Source organism: Ipomoea nil, unplaced genomic scaffold (genome assembly GCF_001879475.1).
Source record: "Ipomoea nil cultivar Tokyo-kokei standard unplaced genomic scaffold, Asagao_1.1 scaffold1250, whole genome shotgun sequence".
Lineage (NCBI taxonomy): Eukaryota > Viridiplantae > Streptophyta > Magnoliopsida > Solanales > Convolvulaceae > Ipomoea > Ipomoea nil.
In genome coordinates this window covers 438,905-463,845 of record NW_017617678.1, presented here as the reverse complement: position 1 = coordinate 463,845, position 24,941 = coordinate 438,905, and the positions used below count along the sequence as shown (strand labels likewise).

Here is a 24,941-nt window from a genome sequence, read left to right as displayed (position 1 = left end):
TGCATATGTATTATTTTTTGTTGTAGCTACTACTTTATTTATTTTAATAAGAGTAATAAAGTGGCGTATATACTTTTCATCAAGAATAATGCAATCATTGATTTTTTAAAAAATAAATACATACAAAAATATTAATGCAAAAGTATAATTGAAATATTAAGTTTTTTTCTAATCTAAATAATCAAAAGAATATTAAGTTTTTTTCTGATCAAATGATTTTTAAAGTTCTTGATTTATAATCTTTGATGCTTAACTTTGAATATTATGTATTTAGTCAGACTAATTATTTGAACAAAGTTTATGTTAAATTTTATATTATATATATTTTAAATAATATATTTTAACATATTCGTAGTATATGTTTAACAATTATGCCAACTCTAATTGGGATATGGTTCGAAACTAAGACTTTTCTTATACAAATTAATGTGTAAGTTAAAATAATAAAGAGTTAATACCCAAAATCGTCCTCGACTATAGTGATTTTTCTCAATTTCGTCCTAAACGACTTTGGTGACCTAATATCGTCCCAGACTTTTGTGCTTCGCTCAATTTAGTAATCCATTTGTTATTCCGTCAAGTTGGTGTTAAATAAAGGGACAATTCAATAATGTTAATATTGATCTCTCTTTACTTTCAACTTGTGAAGTGCGAAATTCCTCTTTCTTGTACGAATTACACCCATAATTACTCCCGGACCTGCAAATCAAATTTTATATTCGTAGTTTTAGGAGTAATTCTGGGAGTAATTCGTAAAAAAAAGGGGATTTCGCAGTTCACATGTCTATGAGTAAAGAGATGTCAATATTAAAATTACTGAATTGTCTATTTATTTAACACCAAATGGACAGAATAACAAATGAGGGACTAAATTGAGCAAAAATACAAAAGTCTGGGACTAAAATGAGCGAAACACAAAAGTCAGGGACGATATTAGGTCACCAAAGTCGTTTAGGACGAAATTGAGAAAAAACACTATAGTCGAGGACGATTTTGGGTATTAACTCAAATAATAAATACTTAACGGAATATTCCGTTACTAAAGTTTATGCTAACGGAATCATAGGTTATTTAAGGGAAGAAAATAATATTATAGAGGGTAAATAAGGAAAATCAATAAAAAATACTAAAATAAAAATAATATGAATCATTCATTTTAAGAAACAATAATATAATATGAACCATTCATTTTAAGAAACAATAGGACCGACATTTTTTTGTTCCAGTTAAGGGCCTAACATTATTGACTCTTATTAGAATTGTAGATAGATACACTAGTTTTTTACGCGCATTGCGCGATTGAGATAATGCCCAATATTTTTTTAAATAAGTATTTTAAAGTATATCAATGCAATATTATATTGGAATTGTTCATGCATAGATAATTGAATGTTAAATTTGTGTATTTAAATAGGCAATTCTAAGTTTACAAATGCAAGATAATATAGTCAAGATTGATTATAGTTGTCAATAAAATAATTGTATAGGTATGGTTGAAACCAAATACAGGACATAAGGGAGAGAAAATAAAAATTAGGGCATAAATTATTAAATACTCCGTATATAATAATATTGAAGAGCTAACTACTGATTGCCAAACAAGGACATTGCGAGATAGTTTCCCACTTCAATTTGTTGTGTGATTTGAATGCTCTTTTTGTCAATAAATCTCCCAAGTAGTTAATATGATTGACTTAATTATATTTTTTATTTTTTTAAAACAATTATTATTATTATTATTATTATTATTATTATTGATATTATTATTATTATCATACCCTTAGGTCATTTTACATGTTAATCTAAACAACTAATTTTTTCAAATATCTTTTTACCAACCATTGATATAATTCGCTGGTCAAATTCGCTAATATAATCCGCTAACGCTATCCGCTAACTGCTGATTGTCAAACAAGGATATTGCGATGTTGTTCTCACTTCAATTTGTTGTGTGATTTGAATAGTCTCTTTGTCAATAAATCCTTCAAGTAATTAATATGATTAGCTTTATTAATTATATTTTTTTAATTTTTTCATGGTATTAATAAAATACTTGGTAAATAAATATATAGCATTATTTTGTATTATAACTTTGATATTTAATTAAAAAAAATAGTGCACAAAAAAATGTAATAGACAATGTGTGAATATAATCAATTGATGAGTTTGAATGTAAAGAATTTTTACATTGGAGAAATATAAAGACAATATAACTAATAAAATTATTTCTCTTAATTAATTTATTAATAATGAATTATCTATCTACTATATATACTAATAAGAGCCCAAGAGAGTTAGGCCTATAATGGGTAGAAAAAATGGCGGTCAAATTTTTTAATCAAATGAATGGCTCAGATTGATCAGATTTTAATTTTTCCTTGAGATTTACTAATTTATCCTTAATAAATATGATTATCCGTTAACTTTTCCGTTAAATATTATCTTTTCCGTTAATTTCTGTTAGTTCACCCTTAACTTACTCATTGATTTCAATAAGAAAGGTCTTAGGTTCGAACCCCATCTCAATCAAAGTTGGCATAATTAGTACTCTATTTTACTCTTATTAAATTATAAAATAATAATTTAGTAGCTACAACAAAAAATAATACATATGCATTTCTTTAATTTAGAATTATGTGTCTACAATGTCTTTATTCAAAAGAAATTATTCATTATCAATAAATTAAATAGAAGAAACAATTTCATTAGTTATATTGTCTTTATTTTTCTCTAATATAAATATTCTTTATATTCAAATTCATCAACGGATTATATTCGCTACATTCTCCCTACAATGTCTTTATTAAAAATAAAAATTATTCATTATCAATAAATTAATTAAGAGAAATAATTTTATTAGTTATATTGTTTTATATTTCTGTAATATAAAAATTCTTTACATTCAAATTCATCAATTGATTATATTCACTATATTGTCAATTATTGTTTTTGTGCACTATTTTTTTTAATTAAATATCAAAGTTATAATACAAAATAATGCTATATATTTATTTACCAAGTATTTTATTAATACCATGAATTTTTTTTTTAAAAAAAATAATTAATAAAGTCAATCATATTAACTACTTTGAGCGATTTGTTGACAAAGAGAGTATTCAAATCACACAACAAATTGAAGTGAGAACTACCTCGCAATGTCCTTGTTTGACAATTAGCAGTTAGCGGTAAGTGTTAGCGGATTATATTAGCGGAATTGACCAGCAAATTATATCTACGGTTGGTAAAAAGATATTTGAAAAAATTAACTATTTAGATTAACATGTAAAATGACCTAAGTGTATACATATATTTAATAATAATAATAATAATAATAATAATAATAATAATAATAATAATAATAATAATAATAATAATAATAATAATAATAATAACAATAATTTTTTTAAAAAAATTAAAAAAAAAAAGTCAATCATATTAACTACTTGAGGGATTTATTAACAAAAAGAGTAATTAAATCACACAATAAATTGAAATGGGAAACTACCTCGCAATGTCCTTGTTTGGTAATCAGCAGTTAGCTCTTCAATATTAGTATATATATTTAATATTTTATGCCCTAATTTTTACTTGCTCTCCCTTATGTCCCGTATTTGGTTTCGACCATACCTATACAATTATTTTATTGACAATTATAATTAATCTTGACTATATTATCTTGCATTTGTGAACTTAAAATTACCTATTTAAATATGCAAATTCAACATTCAATTATCTATATGCATGAATAATTTAAATATAATCTTGCCTTGATATACTTTAAAGTACTTATTTAAAAATAAAACATTGGACATTATCCCAATCGCGCAATGCGCGTAAAAAACTAGTTTTTTTAATAAAGACATTGTAGGGACAATGTAGCAAATATAATCAATTGATGAATTTGAATATAAAGAATTTTTATATTGGAGAAAAATAAATACAATATAACTAATGAAATTATTTCTCTTATTTAATTTATTGATAATGAATAATTTTTTTTTTTGAATAAAGGCATTGTAGACACATAATTCTAAATTAAAAAATGATATATATTATTTTTTGTTGTAGCTACTAAATTATTATTTTTAATTAATTTAATAATAGTAAAATAGAGTACTAATTATGCCAACTTTGATTGGGATGAGGTTCGAACCTAAGACCTTTAAATTCTTATTAAAATCAATGAGTAAGTTAACGGTGAACTAACAGAAATTAACGGAAAACATAATATTTAACGGAAAATCACATTCATTAAGGATAAATTAGGAAATCTTAAGAAAAAATTAAAATTTGATCAATCTGAGCCATTCATTTGATTAAAAAATTTGACCGCCATTTTTTCTACCCATTATAAGCCTAACTCTCTTGGGCTCTTATTAGTATAGTAGAAATTACATGTCAGCACTGTGGAGTGACAACCTGCAAAAAAAAGCTAATCGACAAATTTTTAGAGGTAAGTCTGCCTAATTACATTATGTTTTAGTTGATGGGGGATTTGAGCACTTCGAAGTAGTAGATGAGTCTATTTGACACTTGTGCCTTTAGAAAATGGTCCTACCGTTTTAGAGTCCAAGTGTAATTGTATTTATGATCAACAACTTTGTAGTTAGGTCACGCAGGTCTAACAATGATGTAAAAACAATTTTGTCTGATAAAAAAATAATAGTATAATATTTGTAAAGTAATGTACAATTGTACCATTATAAAAATACATTAAAAAATATATTAATACCATAATGACATAAATCATTCAAATAATGTCAAAGCGTAATAAAAATATTAAGTTTTGTTCTAAATATTCAAAAGAAGATTTGAACGCTATGTGTTTAGTCGAGCTAATTATTTGATCAAACTTTATGTTAAATTTTATATTATATTATTTTAAATATATTTTAACATATCCGTAGTATACGTTTAACAATTATGCCAACTTTATTTGGAATGAGGTTCGAACCTAAGACCTTTTTTATATAAATTAATAATGGATAAGTTAAAAATAATAAATAGTTAACGGAATATTCCATTACGAGCAAATACCAGTTTTAGTCCCACGAGTATTAGTAAAATGACAGTTTTAGTCCATATGTTTAATTCTTACCAATTTTCATCCATGACTATTGTTTTAGTACTAATTTTCGTCTACAACTATTATTTTAGTGTCAAAATTCATCACACCGGTCACCCATTCGTTGAAGACTTGTTGAAATATGAAATTATTAAGGGTATTTTCGTATTTTTCAAATTAAGAGCCCAATTTAAACATAAATAAAGGGATTTAAACTCTAAGATCGATCCCAATTCGCAGTTCTCCTCATCAAATTAAGGTAGGATGAGGAGAATTGCGAATTGGGGTCAATCTTAGGGCTTAAATCTCTTTATTTATGCTCAAATTTAGATCTTAAGTTAAAAATGACGAAAATATCCTTTAAAATTTTAGATTTCGACATGTCTTAAAAGGAAAAGTGATCGTCGTGATGAATTTTGATACTAAAATAATAATTGTGGATAAAAATTGGTATTAAAACAATAATCGATGATGAAAATTGGTACAAATTAAACATGTGGACCAAAACTGTCATTTTGTCAATACTCGTGGGACTCAAATTGATATTTGCTCATTCCATTACTAAAGTTTATACTAATGGAATTTAGGGTCCGTTTAGAATGCAGGAAAATGACTTCAAAAAAATATTTTCCGAAAAATGAGTCATTTTCTGAAAAACATTTTCATTTCCGGTGTTTGGCTGCAACAACAGAAAACTGTCTTTGTGTGTTTGGTTCATTTTCCAGAAAAAAGGTCTTTGTGCGAAGAAGGAAGCTGCGTTGGTGGTCTCTGGCCTCTGTGCGAAGAATAGAAGCTGCGATTTTTAGCTTCTGTGCGGAGAAGAAAAGCTACGTGCGAAGAAGAAAAGCTACGGTTTCTGGCCTCTGCGCAAAGAAGAGAAGCGAAAAATGACCCAATTTTCCCTTGACTTTACTATTTTACTCCTTGCCAAACACTAGAAACCCGGAAATTCAGAAATCATTTTCCGTGTTTCCAAACACACCCTTAAGGTTATTTAAGGAAGAAAATAATATAATAGAAGGTAAATAAAGAAAATCATTAAAAAATATTAAAATCAAAACAATATGAACCATTCATTTTAAGAAACAATTATAAAATATTTTGTTGTTCCAGTTAAGTGTCTAACATTCCTGGCTCTTATTAGATTTGTAGATATTGGAGTAAGATAATTAATAACAGTATCCATTATTCTCTGTCTTTCTTTTTATCTAATTATGCAATCCAAACAATACAATTATTCACGCGAGGATATATCCAGTTTCACAACAACATTTTAAAATTTATAAGATTTGTGTTTATTTATTTACTAGTATTTTATATGCGCGATGGGCAAAAAATATATGCCCAATATTAAAATTTAATATTAAAATCTTAGTTATATTAATTTTTTAAAAATAATAGTATATATATATATATATATATATATATATATATATATATATATATATATATATAATTGTATAATTCATATTAATATTATTTAGGAAAGAATTATAGAAATGATAAATTACAAATTTCTTGAATTCAAACTATATAAATTCAAATTTACGTATAATTTATATTAATATTATTTAGTTACTAAATATAACTAATTTTTTTTTTTTTTTGTGAAAACCTAAATATAACTAAATATAACTATGATAACATTTTAATTAAAACCTAAATGAATTCAAACTTATTATTGAAGGATGTAAGAAAAAATATTGTGTATGCATGTACATTGTAATAATAATTTGGAAGGATAACAGAAATTATAATGGTAAGGATATTTTTGTCTAAAAAATTATGTAGTACAACTTTTATAGCACAAGGTACAATAAAAATTAACAAAAAAAACGGACATAAACCAGGGGTATAACCTGGATTGAAGCTTATTATGTTTTTTGATTTGAATCATTTTACTAAATTTTTGTTGTTTATCGGGAGATTATTCAATCATGTATTTACAACTAATTTTTGTATAAATGTTATGCAGTGAAATATATCGTTTCCAGTCTACATAGTCCATACACTAGTTTGCTTTCGTCTCCCATTCTGACTTCCCCCACGGCATCCATGGTCTTTCTCTTGGTAGCAATAAACTATAGGACCACTAATTTTCTCCTTCATCTCTTCTTCTAACTTTAATTTGTATATTCAACTTTTCAATTAGGGATTCGGATTTTATTATAATAATAATTCGAAATCGTCCCCAAAAGAGATGAATTCAAATTCAATTTCAGCGTTTCTGATCTGCCACCCTCGAATGATCACACTTGTCACTGTCCAAGCCACTCTTGCAGTTGCTTTCTAGTCTCCAATGGCGTCTTCATTTTCCACTTCTCTTTCCAACTCTGCCGTGTCCTCTGTTGCTCAAGCTCCTACTTTGCAACCCAAAGAAGAGCAGGTCCCCCCAATTCGATTAATCTGTGTTTTTTTTTTTTTTTTTTTTTTTTTGGGTTGATTGATGTACTAACAGAGTGTTTGTCTGTGTAGGAGGAGGTTACGAGTGTTACTGCGAAGGAAGAGCTCGAGGGGAAGGTCAAGGTGATGGAAGAGTTTGACAGGAAACCGGTGAAAAAAAGCCCTATTGAGTGAGAAAATAAATGTTGATTCTTATTTGATATTACGATTCTTTTCTAATGACTGTCTTCTGTTTGTGATCACGTGTCTGAGAGGTTTTTCTGTGAATGTCTTATCTACATTATACTTTTTGATCTGGATGGTAAAAAAAATGTCATAACAGATCTTGGTGGAACTTTTGTAATCTGTTTGTATCTTAATCGGTTGACTCTGAGTGGATTCATAGACTTAAAGTATGGTGAAGTTATCTTCATAACCATTGAAATTTGAAAGGGAAAGACATGGATTCCAAGGTTTAGCCTAGTGGTAGGCTAAGCTGCTTTCCAGGTGTGACCTGCGATCCAACTCTTCTACCCGTTCGCTTACTGGTTCAGTAAGTAGTATTTGGGAGAAGAGACCAAAGTTCGAAATTCGGCAGTGTGGGGATTATGCCTAAAGTGGGGAGATCCCTTGTGAGCACCGGCATTTGGCCATGTCTGCTTAGCCATTATCGTGATTTACCTCCACTCACATACTCTGTCTGGGTCGGGGTGTGGAGGGCCCTTGGGTTGGGGATTCAACTTTTTGGGATAAGAAAGAGGGAGAGATACAAAATTAATTAATGGAATATTGGAATACATGCTTAGGCAGCAATTAATTTTGGAATAGGGATATTTCTATATGCTGCTTAATCCAAGTGAATAACAGAATAAGGTCAAAATTAGACTTTAGACCACTCAGGATTTCTAACTTTATTTTTACCATCTCAGATAATAGGAATTTAGGAGTACTTTATTGTAGTTGTTTCTTCATTCTTTTGTTATATACAATGGTTTTATCCTAGTTCAAGGAATACATTTTATTGAAGTAGTTATTCTTTATTCTTTTCTTACTTAAAATGGTTTTATCCTAGTTCACCTAGCAATTTACTACAGTTTTACCCTCACTAATACCGTCAGAGAAAGTGCTTAATTTGCCTGTCTTGTTCTTGAGCTTATCTACTGTATAGAGTAGATGCTGGGCCAAACACTTAAAATTTAATAAGGTTTGAAGGCTAAATAAGAGGGAAAACATCCTTTTTCAAGAAACTCAGGCTTCGCCAAACAAGTTCAAAGTGTACTATTGCCCTTCTTCCAGCTGACAACTTGAGCGTCTCCTTATTCTTTTCTGTATTCAGTGTTAGCAGTATATCCCAATGTCTGATATCTAAGTTCTGAGGACTTCAGCATCATGTTTTGCACCCAAGTTTTCAATAATATGTCTCTCCCAACCTAGCTTGTTTCACATACTTTATGTTTCCATCTACGGAAAATCACGGGAAGGGTGTGAGTGTGTGAGATTGCTTCTTAAGGTGAAATTATCATTTTATTGTGTTTTTGCTTGTTGGAAATGCCCATGTTAAGCAGTACTCTGTATTTACTAAATGCTCCATACATGCACACTAATAAAGATCTAAGGGGTAGACAACTGTGTTTCATTCCTCTATTTCTCAAGTCCTCATGATGCACCCTAGGTGAGTGCCAACTACTAACCCCTCTATGTAGCTCAGTTGCTGGAGCAGCTCTGTTTAGATTCCTACCACTGGCTTTGGGAAGGAAATGGGAGAACGGACTGAAAAAGAACTAAAAAACTGTTTTCTAAACGTTTAATTTAAATTGGTTGGGGAGTGATGAGGATTCTTCACCGTTGACTATAAGCAGAAGTGCAGAACTCATTGTTCAAGTGGATTATTGTCCAATCAGGCCTTTCCTTTTAATAAAGCAGAAAACTTTACTATATATAACTCAAACTTGTTTTGCAATTAGGCTAATCTGTAATTTATAACTGTTGAGGGAGGGCTTTTGCAACTCATATCAATTTTAAAGCCTTTGTAAAACTTATAGAGATTTAATTTGATTGAGGATGCTTAGTAAGCAATGTGTCTGCATCTGTTGCAGATGAAAATAAATAAATAATATTTGTGAAAGTGTGTTTCGTAAGCATTGTTTTCTCTTTAAATTGTTGTCTACAACCTTTTGCCCTGGCAAATTTTATTAGGGACTATGCAAAGTTTGTAATTGCATTGGCATTTTGTTGCAGGCTCTTGGAAGAGGCACAGAATGAGAAATTCAAGAGATACGAAGCTGAATACACTCAACATTTAATGTCCAAGTACTTTTCAGACAAGACTATCTTCGGAGGTAACATTTATAACATCAAATCACAAGAACATGTGCATGTATTGAACTGAAAGGTGGTTAATGGTATCTTCCCTTTATCCTTTTTTTAATGGGGAATGGGGCTGGGGCTGGGGGCTGGGTATTTTGTTGGTAAACACAATACCCTGCAGCATGCTCAAGTAGCATATGGTTTACTGGGGAGCAATCCACAATGCATATAACATGCTTTTGGAATCTTATTGCCCATTCTTTACTTCTCTCCCATTGTATAAATAATCTTTTACTGTGTTATTTTAAGTTGACACCCAAAGCCCAAAGGGAGTCACAATCATTCTTCATTTTTAGCATTCATTAGTTTATATATATTGAGACTTTTGTCCCATGAGAATAGAATGTTTTTGATTTCGTTTTGTTGCTCTCTGAATTGTCTATTACACTGCAAGCTCCTTGATATATGGTTGTCAAATGAGGAGCCAATCTCTTAGTCTATTTTGAATTTTGATAATCCTTGGCTTGTGTAGCAGTTCACAAATCCTCTGTCCGAAAATGCTTACTAATAACATTCCAATTTCCATGTGCCTGTTTCTTTACTTGAATGTATTTAGACAACTTGACTTGCACAATGTGACATCTCCAGTGATAGTACTAAGAGCTTATTCATCATCTGATGTCCCTGAACATGTGATAATGTCTAATGGTAAAATTATATCCAGATTGTTTAACTTTTTGGCTGAGTCACCCTCCTTGTAGGATAGAGTACAAATCTGGTGCTCATAAAGAATTTCTTATTTTCTGTTTATTCAAAGTTCAAACCTGATTACTCTGCATCATGCATGATTGTGTTTGGCTGGCAACAATTGTTACAGGAAACATCTTTGATGTCAAAATGACTATAGATGGAGAGGCAATAAAAGTGAGCAGGTATTTCAACATTTTTTGGTCTTTCTCCATGTCTGATCTTGTTTTTGCATCTGAAGCGAGTGGAGTTGTCCTTCTTCAATTGCTTGTGTAGGTTTCCCGGGTACCTGTCTTACGCAGATCCAGCTAATTTTCAGGACGAGAGCAGTAGCAGCTCCCCAAATTCTGCTGTGGAAACTCCATCCTGCAGCGCCAATGGGAACCCGCCTTCTAAGAATGGGAACTGAACCTTTCATTTCGTTTACCTTTGACTCAACTGAAATATTGCAATCTGGTACACTTTGATCAACCCTACCCTATCAAGGAAAGGCAATGCTTGTGCAACTTAACTCTTTTACTTGAGTTTTTAACTACTTATAATATATATATCATATCATCATGCCATAAGCTATTTAAGTTTCTGCTTTGCAAATTGCAACAAGTATCTGTTTCTACAAGATTTGTTCAGAGAGTTATTAACTCTACTACAAAACAACTAGCTAAGATGAATTTCATCTCTCACAAATATGTTATATACAAAAACTACTAGAAATCAAGAAGAGTACCATACATACTCCAGAAAGAAAGAAAGAAAAATAGTATTACCTAACAAACAACATATAGAAGAATTATTGTAGCTTATTACCAATACCCTGAGCATAAGAATTCGGGGGTGATTAAGTCCTGAATAAATATATCATCATCAAACGCTTTGTGTTTTCCTCCTTTCTTCATATTCAGGGTCATCGGTGGGCAATTCGTGGCGGCAGACTGGGCAGGTGTTTCTAATTTTGAGCCATGGGAGGATACAGTGGTCGTGATATTTGTGCGTGCAAGGCAGCTGGCTCGCCTTCTCCCCGCCTCTCATTTCATCCTTACACACTGCACACACAACAGCCTTCTCAGAATCATAATCATCATCTTCTTCTTTGATCAAAACCACTGTTGGCAGGTTCTTGATGACAGTTTTGGAAGCTGGTGGCCTGCTAGTGGTGATTGAAGCAGCATTCTCTGCATCATTGAAATGTGCAAACAGCACCTCATATTCTGCAGCATAATTATACTCTTCATCTTGATCTTGAAATTCTGGATTTGGATCCAAGTTTTGGTGATCGTTCAACAGAACCTCCCACTCCAAAGTCCCCAACACAACTCTCTCTTCTTGGGCATCCAGAAACATGCTCAGAATCTCCCAACGTCGATCCACTTCCCATTCCAAATCCTCCCTATGATCATCCTCCGCTCCAAATGATTCCCAACGAAAATCGCTCTCGTTTTCATAAATGATATCATCATCCACCACTACTGCATTTTCATCCGAATCCAAATCCAAATCCGAATCCAAATCCAAGTCCGACGACCTAACATCAAGAGCCCTAAGCGCACTCATAAAGTGCTCTTCGCCGTCGCAATTTTCCACGACAAAGCCAGAATTCTCACCGTTTCCCATGATTTCTTCCTCCCCTCGAAGACATAACCCTTGCTCGAGATCCAGCTCCAATTCAACTGACCCCATTTCTTCGTTTCCGAAACTCAAGACGAAACCCGGGTCCGGCTCCACTAAATTAGGGTCCAGAATTACCTCCAACGGCGATTGCGATTGCTCGACGCGTTGGTGGAAGAGGTCCATGACGAAATTAACCTGGTTCTCGCGGTCGAGGAAGTCCATGTATTCTCGCTCCAAAGCGTCACCGTTCAACGATTGATCCACCAGACTCCGACCGACGGCGGATATTTCGGGCCGCAGATCGGAGGGTTGGAAATCGGAGAGATCTGCGGAGTCGAAGGCATCGAAATCGTGAGACCAGTAAGGAAGAGAGTTGAGGTCTTCAACGACGTCGTGTGGGCGGAAGTCGTCGTTGAGGAGTTTAAGCAATGGAGCAGAGACGTTAGCCATTGCTGTGCTGCGCAGCCCTTGCGGAGAAGGGCAGGAAGTAGAAGACGAAGAAAAAGAAAACGCTTTTCGGACACGGAAATTAATTCTTTGGTAATTTGTTCTTTCGAAATTCAAATTACGGAATCCTCTCTAAAAACTCGTTAATCATAATACTTACTACAAAGAGTCACTACATGCCAACACTCCGTCTCCACTGAGACTCGATTTCATGACCTCCCATATAAAAAAATCAAGTGATAAAGTACAAAAAAGCCACTGAATTATTTGGGAAAAAGCAATTCAGCCATCGAACTCAAATAACCCCCAAATAAGCCATTAAACCTGGAAAAAAAGAGCAATTAACATTTTTAACATGTTAACTCTAAGTTTTTACTGATTAGATTGTTAAATGTTTATTTTATTTACGTTTTTTATTATTATAATCCATCTACATAGTAATATATTTTAAAGTAATTATAATCAAAGTAGTTTTGTCTTGTCTAGATCTAATTTATTTATTTATTATTATTTTTTTAAACAAAAGATCTAGTGAAAAAATAATAATAAATAAACAAATCAAATCTCTACAAGATAAAACTATTTTGATTATAATTATTTTAAAATATAATACTATCCAAGTGGATAATATTAATAAAAAAAATAATAAACGTAAATAAAATAAACATTTGGCAATCCAATCAGCAAAAACTTTGAGTTAACCTATAAAAAATGATAATTGCTCTTTTTTTCAGGGTTCAATGGCTTATTTGCTATTTTTTTCCGGGTTCAATGGCTTATTTGATGGTTATTTGAGTTCGATGGCTTAATTGCTGTTTCACAAATAGTTCAGTGACTTATTTGTACTTTATCTCAAAAATCAATACATGATATCTTAGCACAAGGTGCTTGGCAATACTTACAGAGTATAATATTACTCATAAATAAATTACCAAACAATTTTTTTTATTATAAAAGAAAAGAATACTTACATATACAAGCTATTACATCAAAGCTCGAATCTACCACTTCCCACATAAAATAGTAACTTGGTAGCAGTGGACCACAAAGTCCTGGGTAATTACCAAATAAAATTTTTGTACTAATTATACTACTATACCAATTTATTAAATATTAATCTTGAAATTATTTTATTTAATATTAACATTAATTTAGAAGAAACTCTTAAAACATAAAAATCTTTTTGAAATAAAATTCTTAAATCCTAAACTTTTTTTCTAATAATTTTATAGTTTTTCTTATTGGGTGTTTAGCAATTAGCTACAAGTTGATATAGCTAATTGCTAATTATATACTCTGTAACTTTTAACTAAGGGTCTGTTTGGAAACCCGGAAAATAATTTCTGGAAATCATTTTTCGGATTTTTGGTGTTTGGCTAGACTGAAAACTGAAAAGTCAAAGGAAAATGAGCTATGGTCAATAGAAAATGAGTGCATTTTTCCGGAAAATGACTTCCCCTTTTTTTTGGAGGAATTCATTTTCCGGAAGCCCCTCCTCACTCTGAAGTCTAAAGTTCTGCTTCTCCCATCAACATTCAGCAGAAACTCCTCCAAACATACAACAATGTTTCTAGCACGCCGGAAACCACAAATCTAGTTTCCGCCGGAAACGTTAAAAAAAAAAAAAAAAAAAAAAAAAAAAAAAAAGCGCCTGAGTTATGATACAATGTTTCAGATGGAAAACCAGTGGTCTGGTTTCCATCGGAAACCAGAGCTGTGAGCTGTGGTTTCCGGCGGAAACCAGACCACTAGTTTCCGCCGGAAACCTTTAAAAAAAAAAAAAAAAAAAACTCCTGAGTTGTGATACAATGTTTCCGGCGGAAACCAGACCACTAGTTTCCGCCGAAAACCTAAAAAAAAAAACGTGAAGAAGAGGTGGCGACGAAGAGGTGGCTCTTGCTCTCCTCAATAACCCTACCAAAATCACAAATTTTATACAAATTTCAACTCTTGAGGTGGCGAGGTAGGTGACGGCGGAAAGCTCTCAAAAGATGAGGACCCATTGTGAGTTCTGGAAGAAGAGAGCCGCACTTGCAGCAAACCAAGAAATGAAGGCATTTTTTTTTAATATAATTTTTAATAAATAAAAGTATATTTAATATTATTATAAATATTTTTATTCCAAATAAAATAATTAAAATGTTTAGTTTTACCATTTTACTCATTTTCCAGAAAATGAACCAAACACATATTTAAAAATTATATATTACTATATTAGTAATATTTATACATGCCATTTAAATAATAAATTACTATCTTTTTTAAATATAAGGAATATAATATTAACTTATTACTCCATCAGTCATATTTTATGTTTCTCGTAAGTTTTAATTTTAATAACATTAAATTTAGAATTTGTATATAACATTTATATATTTAAAAAGTACTATTAAGCATACAAAATAAAAAATTAAATTTAAAAATAAGTAAATTTTACTTTTAACTATTGTGTCATTGTTACATTTAGTTTTGTATTTTTTTTTTGCCTAATTATTTCCTTAACTTTAATTTGTTTGTCACAATTAGTCCTTTTAAATTTTTATTATTCCATAATTTAATAAAGGCTAACATGAAATTTTTAAAAGAGTTTACAAGAAAAGGATATAAATTATATGTTAGGGCAACTTTAAAATGAAGACTAAATGTAGCAAGTAAGAAAAAGTCAATGATGTAATGTGGCAAAATAAAGGATAGAAATGTCACAATAGTGAAATTTGCTCTTAAGAACTATAAGAAAATACTAATGAAAATATCTAAGAAGAAGAGTTGTCTTGACCAATGAATAGTAATCAAGACAGGTAAAATAAGGAGTGAGTACACAGTTGTGCATTTCACTTACACAGTTGGAGAAATTTAACCCATTGATCTCAAGCATTCATTGATCCTGATTTGTCCACACGGACTCATGGGAAGGGGGTGGATATATATATATATATATATATATATATATATATATATATATATATATATATATATATATATATATATATACTAGTTTTTTTTACGCGCATTGCGCGATTGGGATAATGCCCAATGTTTTTCTATAAGTATTTTAAAGTATATCAATGCAAGATTATATTGGATTGTTCATGCATAAATAATTGAATGTTGAATTTGCGTATTTAAATTGGTAATTCTAAATTTACAAATGCAATATAATATAGTCAAGATTAATTATAATTGTCAGAAAAAAAGAATTGTATGGGTGTGGTTGAAACCAAATACGGGACATAAGGGAGAGCAAATAAAAATTAAAGCATAAAATATTAACGTGTTTGGTTGATGGGTTTTGCCCATAGGAATAGGTATGAAAGTGATTGTTATTGTTTGGTTGATAGGTTTTTTGAACACTACTATGGGTTTCGAATACCCCATGAATTGAAAAACCTATACCCAAATAAAATAAGGGTTTCATTCCCTTATTCATTCTCAAGCACTACTATTAGTAATCATTCTCATTCCACCCTACTACCAAACATGTTAAATACTTTCACCAAAACCCATTACTATTACCAAGTATTTGATACCCATTCCGATTCCGATTCCGATTCTCATGTGCGAACCAAACACACCCTAAATATATACTAATATTGTTTGAGGAGATTCCGACAATAGGGTTTGTGGTTAGAGTTCTATTAAGACTATAATATTAGAATTAGATTAATGTTGTAGTTATAATTCTATATTAGACTTTAATATTAGAATTAGACTAACGGTGAATTAACGGTACTTAATGAAAAAGTTAACGGATCGGATAATCATATAATTAAGGATAAATTAGGAAATCTCAAGGAAAAATTAAAATCTGAACAATCTGAACTATTTATTTGATTTAATAATTTGACGGTCATTTTTTCTACCCAATGTTTATAATTAAATAAATATTTGAAAGTATATCATTATATCAATGCAAGATTATATATGAGAAGTTCAACATAAGTAATTTAATGTCTAATTTGTTTATTTAAATATGTAATTCATTGTATATGTATACAATGTAATATAGGAGATTCATTATAATTGTTACTAAAATTTTTTTAAATAGTAACTAAGTATTTTTGTTGCAAAGGGTTCTATATATATTTAATGAATGCACATATATACAAGATTGATGAATGAATCAACGGTACCAGTCCTTTAGGTGTTTTGCTCAGTGTTCATTTAGTTCAACCATTATTGTTGAATAAATTATTATAGATAAAAAAATCTTAATTTAAGGAATTTAGATGTAGTAAAAAATTTAAAACTTTTAATTATAATGTAACTCAAAAATATTGGACGATTGAAAATATGATGTAACCCAAAGATCAAAATGCTAAAGAAAGTGTTTTGATTATTCAACAGTTTGAACCAACAATTTATTCCAACCCACTCAAAATACAAACATTGCAATTTACAATATTTTCACTTAGCGTTTTTGAGAATGATTTCCCCAAAACACATCTATATTTTTTTATAAAAATTATTATTAAAACAATTATTATTATTATTATTATTATTATTATTATTATTATTATTATTATTATTATTATTATTATTATTATTATTATTATTATTATTATTAAACACCTAATTTTTTTTAAAAAAATCTTTTTACCAACTGTTGATATAATTCGCTGGTCAAATCCGCAAATATAATCCGCTAACGTTAATCGCTAACTGCTGATTGCCAAAAAAGCTAAGGACATTGCGAGGTAGTTTCTCACTTCAATTTGTTGTGTGTTTGAATACTTTCTTTGTCAAAAAATCCCTCAAGTAGTTAAAATGATTGACTTTATTAATTTAAATTTTTTAAAATTTTTCATGGTGTTAATAAATTACTTGGTAAATAAATAAATAAATAAATAAATAAATAAATAAATAAATATATATATATATATATATATATATATATATATATATATATATATATATATATATATATCATTATTTTGTATTATGACTTTGATATTTAATTAAAAATAGTGCACAAAAAAGATAATAGACAATGTAATGAATATAATCAATTGATGAATTTGAATGTAAAGAATTTTTACATTGGAGAAAAATAAAGACAATATAACTAATGAAATTATTTCTCTGAATTAATTTATTGATAATGAATAATTTTTTTTTTTTAATAAAGACATTGTAGGGATAATGTAGCGAATATAATCAATTGATGAATTTGAATTTTGAATGTAAAGAATTTTTATATTGGAGAAAAATAAAGACAATATAACTAATGAAATTATTTATCTTATTTAATTTATTGATAATGAATAATTTTGTTTGAATAAAGGCATTGTAGACACACAATTCTAAATTAAAGAAATGCATATGTATTATTTTTTATTGTAGCTACTAAATTATTATTTAATTTAATAAGAGTAAAATAGAGTACTAATTATGACAACTTTGATTGGGATGAAGTTCGAACCTAAGACCTTTCTTATTGAAATCAATGAGTAAGTTAACGGTGAATTAACAGAAACTAACGGAAAAGATAATATTTAACGGAAAAGTTAACGGATAATCATATTCATTAAGGATAAATTAGGAAATTTCAAGGAAAAATTAAAATCTGATCAATCTGAGCCATTTATTTGATTAAAAAATTTGACCGCCATTTTTTTTACCCATTATAGGCCTAACTCTCTTGGGCTCTTATTAGTATAGTATAGTATAGTATATATATATATATATATATATATATATATATATATATATATATATATATATATATATATATATATATATATATATATATATATATATATATATATATATATGAGTTCTGGTGTGGATATAGCTTCCCGTGTGAATGTGCGATTAACACAAAAAGACTTAAGCATTAAAATGACGCACCTTAAGTACATAAACCATGCACCTTATGCACACAAACAAATCACCTTAAGAACACAAACCACGCACCTAAAGTTTTAAAATGGCGCACCTTAAGTTTCAACTACTCAACAAATCACGCACCTTAAAAAGAAAAACAACGCACATTAATCTTCAACAACTGACGCACCTTAAGAAGGAAACCACGCACCTAAAGTTTTAGATCGGCGCATTTAAGTTTTCAACACCTGACGCACCTTAAGCCACATAGTACAAAAACTACTCACCTTAAGCACCAAAATCACGCACCTTAATAAGGAAAACCACGCACCTTAAATTTGACCTAGATGCAAAAATACCAAATTACCACCAAGCGTCTTTTTAATCACGGTTAATCCTGGACGTTGATTTAGGCAATATCAATGGAGCAGATTTAACCACACAACCGCACCTGAAAAGGTCTATCGCGCGCGAACACAATTATATATATATATATATATATATATGTGTGTGTGTGTGTGTGTGTGTGTGTGTGTGTGTGTGTGTGTGTGTGTGTATGTGTGTGTGTGTGTGTGTGTGTTTGATGGTTTTGTTAGAACCGAGACCACCATAAATTGTGTATAGGGGTACAAAACGGGAGTAAGAAAATATAGTAGCATTATTGCCTGGAGCGCTAGGCCCAAAATAATATGTAAAAAGTCTGGGATATGGGCCCAAAATGGCGGTCCAAAAAATAAATAAATAATAAATACTATAGCCCTAATAGTGGACTAAAAATAATAACGATTTTGCTAGGAATCGAATCCTAGTGTATGGGTAAAAGGTTAGGACCACAAGCCAAATGGATCAGGAGGGATGTTGTGGTTTAAGGGGTGACGTCTTAAAGGGAGGGAAGGGTGCTTTATATAGTGTAGACGGCCTTCTAGACGATTGACAAATGCATGGCATCAACTTGCCTTCAATCTTGGCTATACACGTGTGCCCCACCACTTTGATGTCAACGATCTTCACACGGGTAAATAGAGCGTCCTACCTTATTGTACACAAAATACATGATAGCTTGGTGGTTTAGAACATGTATTATTATGCTAGACGTCTTAGGTTTAACTCCTCCATTTATTTTGTTCCATGCTTCCTTATTTCCATGACAATAAACATGGACCCCATTGAGTCAAGATCTATCCAGTAAAATGGACTCTCGAGTCTCATATCCCCTGAATATTAGATACCAATTAGCACAAAGTCATTTTTAAAATAAAAACACAATATAAAAACTCTAAAATATTCTTAAATTTAAAGAGAAAGATTCGTGGCATTAACATCCTAACATAATTCAAAGAAAAGTCATAGATCGCCGGGGTGTGGGACGCCCTTAGGGTTGGAGTTCAACCTTTTGGAAGAAAAGTCATAGATCTTTAGTTTATAGCAAGGCATTATAGTGAACTTAGTTACAACCAAACAAGTGAAACAACAATTGAAATTTCTATTTCATATATCTTGTGTTGCCAAATTTGTCGTTCATCAAAGATACTGAAGAAATAAGAGCTAATACCATCTCAAATCCTCCGCGTAGGGTGATTTTGCGACGTTTAGTTCTAAACTTTCAAATTGATCATTTGTAATTCTTCGACTTTCAAATTTAACCATTCGTGGTCCAAGTTAACCACCCGTGGTCCTTCAACTATTAAATTTTAACCAACCACGGTCCTTTCAAGAGAACCACGACTGGTTAAATTTCTAAAGTTGAAGGACCATGGGTGGTTAACTTGGATCACGAATGGTTAAATTTGAAAGTCGAAGGACTACAGATGGTCAATTTGAAAGTTTAGGACTAAACGTTGCAAAACCACTATACTCGGAGGACCCCATGTGGCATTAACTCGAAGATATTTTTTTTTGAAAATTTTCTGCGGTGCTTCATTAGAAAAATGCTGAAATAATGTCTGGTGGGTGAGTATCCCAGTACATAGTATCAGGTTGCTGATAAGCCGTAGTGGCTAAAGCATGAGCTAAATAATTGTCCGATCTAGAAATATAATTAAAAGAACATGAGTGAAAATAAACGGCAATTTGCCTGCAGCTATCAATGGCATAGCCAACGTAAGAGCGAAACGCAGTGGTTGATGATGTAAGGTAGCGTTGTTGTGTCAAACAATCCGTGTAGATCTCAATATTCTGTTCACCTCGATCCTTTAGCCATGATAAAACTTCCTTACACGCCAAAGCCTCAGCCATAAGTGGTGACGTACAGGCCGGTAGCGGCGCGGTTAGTGCCGAGATATAGGCTCCATCTCCATCTAATAAAACGGCCCCTACAGTTGCATTCCCTGTCTCGTGTAGATATCCGGCATCGACCCTGCATCTTCTCACTGGCGGCACAGAGGATCCGGCGGCGTCGGCAGCACCGCGGCCGGCGGTGGGACTCGCCTGGGCAGCGTGGCGGTTTTCTGTCGGCAGCGTAGTAGTGGCAGTGGCAGCCACGGCTGGGCGGGACTGAGTCCATGCGGTCTTGGCTGCCGCTGCGGCTCTGAGTAGGGACCCCGGGCGTGGTAAAAATGCCTCCCAAACTGCACCATTTCGAGCTTTCCAAATATTGTATAGAATTGATGCTGCATATAACATTCCATCAGAATCTAAAATATTTAGAAGTTCCCCAAACCAAACATGAAAAATATCCGTGACAATATTGGGGATTGTAAGGTTGGATTGATCCCAAATGTTTCTTGCAAAATCACACAAGACTAATGCATTCATTGTATTCTCATGTGATATCCCACACATAGCACAATATGGGTTCACCTCCACCCTCTTTAAAAGCAAGTTCGTAGTTGTAGGCAAAATATCACAAATAGCTCTCCAGAGGAACATTTTCCACTTTGGTGGAATTTTTAGTCTCCATAAAGCTAACCAATTAGTAAAGGGGCCTTGATTATTCTCATAATCTCCCACCAATCGTCTGTACCCGCTTTTCACAGAATATAATCCTCTCGGGTCCCCGTACCAATACCATGCATCATTATAATCCCGGGATACAGGTACTCTCATAATTCTCTCGACATCCGTAGGTTGAAATAAATCTGATAAAATTCCATTATCCCATGTACCAGTTTGTTGATCTATTAGCCCCACTACTCTGGCCTCTCGTAACTGTATAGGCATCTCTGTTTGTATCATAGGGTCCTGGTCATCCAGTAACCATGGATGGGTCCATATAGATGTAGTTTCCCCATTCCCAATTCTTCGTCTGACCCCACTACAAATTATGCTCTTTGATGCCATTATACTCCGCCAACAAAAACTGGGATTATTTCCTACCTGCGCATCAAAGAAAGTATCCCTGGGAAAATATCGGCTTTTGTAAACACGAGCTACTAAGGAATCAGGCTTAGTGAGCATTCGCCATGCCTGTTTCCCCAACATAGCTAGATTAAATGCACGTAGGTCCTTAAAACCCAATCCACCATACTTCTTAGGAACACATAGCTTGTCCCAAGCCTTCTAGTGAACTCGGTTGTCCGTCCCAGAACCCCACCAATATCTATTCATCGTTCTTTCTATAGCCGTGCATACTGATATAGGTAGCAAAAAAACACTCATTGAGAAGGTAGGCATAGATTGTGCCACACTTTTCAACAGTATTTCTTTCCCTGCCTGAGACAATAGCCTTTTATTCCACGACCCAATTCTTTGGCGTATTTTATCCTCAATATATGCAAAAGCTGCCTTTTTATTCCTACCCACAAACGAAGGTAGACCCAAATACTTGCCAAAGTTTGGTGCCTGCTCCACCCCCAAAACTTGGGCCACACTTTCCCTATCCACATTACTCGTATTCCTGCTATAACAAATACTCGACTTGTGGTAGTTAACCACCTGTCCCGATAGATCCTCATATACAGTCAGGCATTTCTTTATCTCATTAGCCTCTTCCACATTAGCCTTAAAGAATAAAAGGCTATCGTCCGCAAAAAACAAATGAGAAATCTGAGGGGCACCTCTTGCTACCCTACATCCATGAATTAATCCCGCTCTGTTAGCCTGTTGTAGTAACAACGAGAGTCCCTCTGCACAGATAATAAACAAATATGGGGATAGCGGGTCTCCCTGTCTCAAACCACGCGTGGGTATTATTGGGTCACTCCTTGAGCCATTTATCAGAATACTATAGGAGACTGTGGTCACACATTTCATAATCAAATCAACCCATCTATCATGGAAACCCAATGCCATCATCATATTACGGAGAAAAGGCCACTCCATTCGATCATACGCCTTAGCCATATCCAGCTTAAGTGCACCCCAGCCCCTCAATCCACACTGTTTTCGATTCAGAAAGTGCCCCACTTCTGCAGCTAATAGAATGTTATCTGTTATCAATCTATCTGGGATAAAAGCACTCTGTGTCTCAGATATTATTCCTTCCATCAAAGGCTTCATTCTATTAGCCATCATTTTAGCTATTATTCTGTAAATGACATTGCTAAGTGCTATAGGGCGCAAATCAGTTACTAACTCTGGATTACTCTTTTTAGGGATCAACACAATATCTGTCTCATTCAAGCCAGACGGGAGGTCACCTGACTCAAGACAGTTTAGCACAAAACTCGCCACATCCCCTCCTACCACATCCCAGAAATGCTGATAAAAACCCGGATTCATTCCATCCGGTCCTGGTGCTTTATCCGGATACATTGCAAACAATGCATCCTTTACTTCCTCCAGATTAAATGGCCGTAATAGTGAGTCATTCTGCGCCTGTGATACCCTGGGTTCTATCCCCCCAAAAAAATCATCTCCAGTTCCCGGACCCCCAGAGCTGAAAATATTCTTAAAATAGTCCAGAATGATATCTCTCATGGGATCCCCCTCCAACCAATCCCCATTGTCATTCATTAATCTAAGTAAAGTATTCTTTTTCTTTCGGTGAGAGGCATACCTGTGAAAGAATTTGGTATTGGCGTCAGCTTCCTTGAGCCAGTGCTGCTTGGCCCTCTGCCTCCAGTATGCATCCTCCTGGGCCTCAGTGCGACTCAGAAGTTGCTCTATTCGCTGAAACTCGACAAGAGAGGCCGAGTCAGTGCATCCTCTCAAACGTTGTTGATCCCGTTTCAGCTGCACAATCTGTTTCCCATACTTATGGAACCGATCCCCACCCCATCGTGTTAACCGGTTTCCACAGTATTGAACACAACCCTGTAAACCCTGCCCTCTCCCTTCCTGCCACGCCTGCTCCACCACACCCCTACATCCCTCATCATATAACCATGCCATCTCAAACCTAAAACCCCTTCTTCTAACCTCATCCCTCCCTACCTCCTCCTGAACTGTGAAAAAAATGGCTGAATGATCTGACTTCCTGGTTCTCAAATTCATAACCTTTACATGGGGAATTATATTGCGCCACTCGTTCGTTACTAGGACCTTATCAAGTCTCTCCTCAATCCAGTTTGCAGTCCCTTTCCCCTTCTCCCAGGTATATGGGTATCCAATCATTGGCAACTGGGCCAATCCACAATCCTCAATCGTCTCCCCAAAACCTCGAAGAAGGCTATTCGGATGTGGATTTCCCCCTCTCTTCTCATACTGGTATAGCAAATCATTAAAATCCCCCACCACCACCCACGGGAGATTCGATTTTGCCGCCAACATTCTCAACAAATCCCATGATTCAGCACGCCTATTACGGTCCGAATAACCATAGTAACACGTCATTCTCCAGGCCGGATGACCTGTCATAGTTACCTCAATATCAACGTAGTTTCTTGAGTAACTAAGGAGTCTCGCCGTATTATTCTTTTTCCACAATAACGCTAATCCACCACTCAAACCATCATTGTCAACATAAAATAAGCCTTCGAAACCAATCGTAACACGAAGACGCTCAGCATGATCTCGCGCTACCTTAGTTTCTATTAGAAATACAAAGTCGGGTTGCTTTTTGGACACCATGTCCACCACCTCTCGAACTGTCCGTGGATTACCCAAGCCACGGCAGTTCCAACTCAGCGTACTCATTGGGTTGGGCGGGTCTGTGATCCAGAACCCGCCGTAAACAAGTTTTTTGAGCCATCCACCATCGTCACATATGTACCATCCCCTCCATTCTCACGGCGGCGCTTGGCCACTGCCACCACCACCTCTTCGGTCGCGGACCTCTCGGCCTCCTCAACCGGGCTACTCCGTACCACCGGTCGGCGGCTCGGATTCCCATGCATCGGAAAGTCCTTCGGCTTTCCACCGAGAGGAACCAACCAAGGGTCCCCTATCTCCCGTGGCCCTCGGTTTCCTCCCACTCGTAGTTCCGCAGAGTACGGATACTGTTCCACCGGTATTCTTGCTTCCCGAGCCTTTATACAAAACTTATAGGAGTGACCCAGCATACCACAACAGAAACAGAAAGTGTGCAGCCTCTCATACCTGAAGTTAACCCAACATGTTGTCCTATCCCTCTTCAGCAATTTCATCCTTCTCTTAATCGGTTTATCAACCGGTATAGACACCCGAATACGATAATGCGTGATCCAAGGCTCCCCAATAAACCTCTCGTCCAGTTTGACAAAAG

General features: G+C 33.4%; 1 protein-coding gene and 1 long non-coding RNA gene across 2 annotated transcripts; one reads left to right on the top strand and one right to left on the bottom strand.

Annotated features, from left to right (window-relative positions):
* The first annotated feature begins 7,052 nt into the window (after positions 1-7,052).
* On the top strand, positions 7,053-11,067 carry LOC109184161. Its single transcript, XM_019334202.1, has 5 exons — positions 7,053-7,451; positions 7,541-7,638; positions 9,686-9,786; positions 10,632-10,686; positions 10,778-11,067. Exons 1-5 carry the CDS (start codon positions 7,365-7,367, stop codon positions 10,908-10,910), a joined length of 474 nt encoding a protein of 157 aa, XP_019189747.1. The 5' UTR covers positions 7,053-7,364; the 3' UTR covers positions 10,911-11,067.
* On the bottom strand, positions 9,793-22,400 carry LOC109184162. The gene is made up of 3 exons (XR_002054720.1): positions 22,390-22,400; positions 19,474-19,475; positions 9,793-10,529 (listed from the first exon to the last, which is right to left on the bottom strand). It is a non-coding gene; the product is annotated as an uncharacterized LOC109184162 (long non-coding RNA).
* Positions 22,401-24,941: the final 2,541 nt, after the last annotated feature.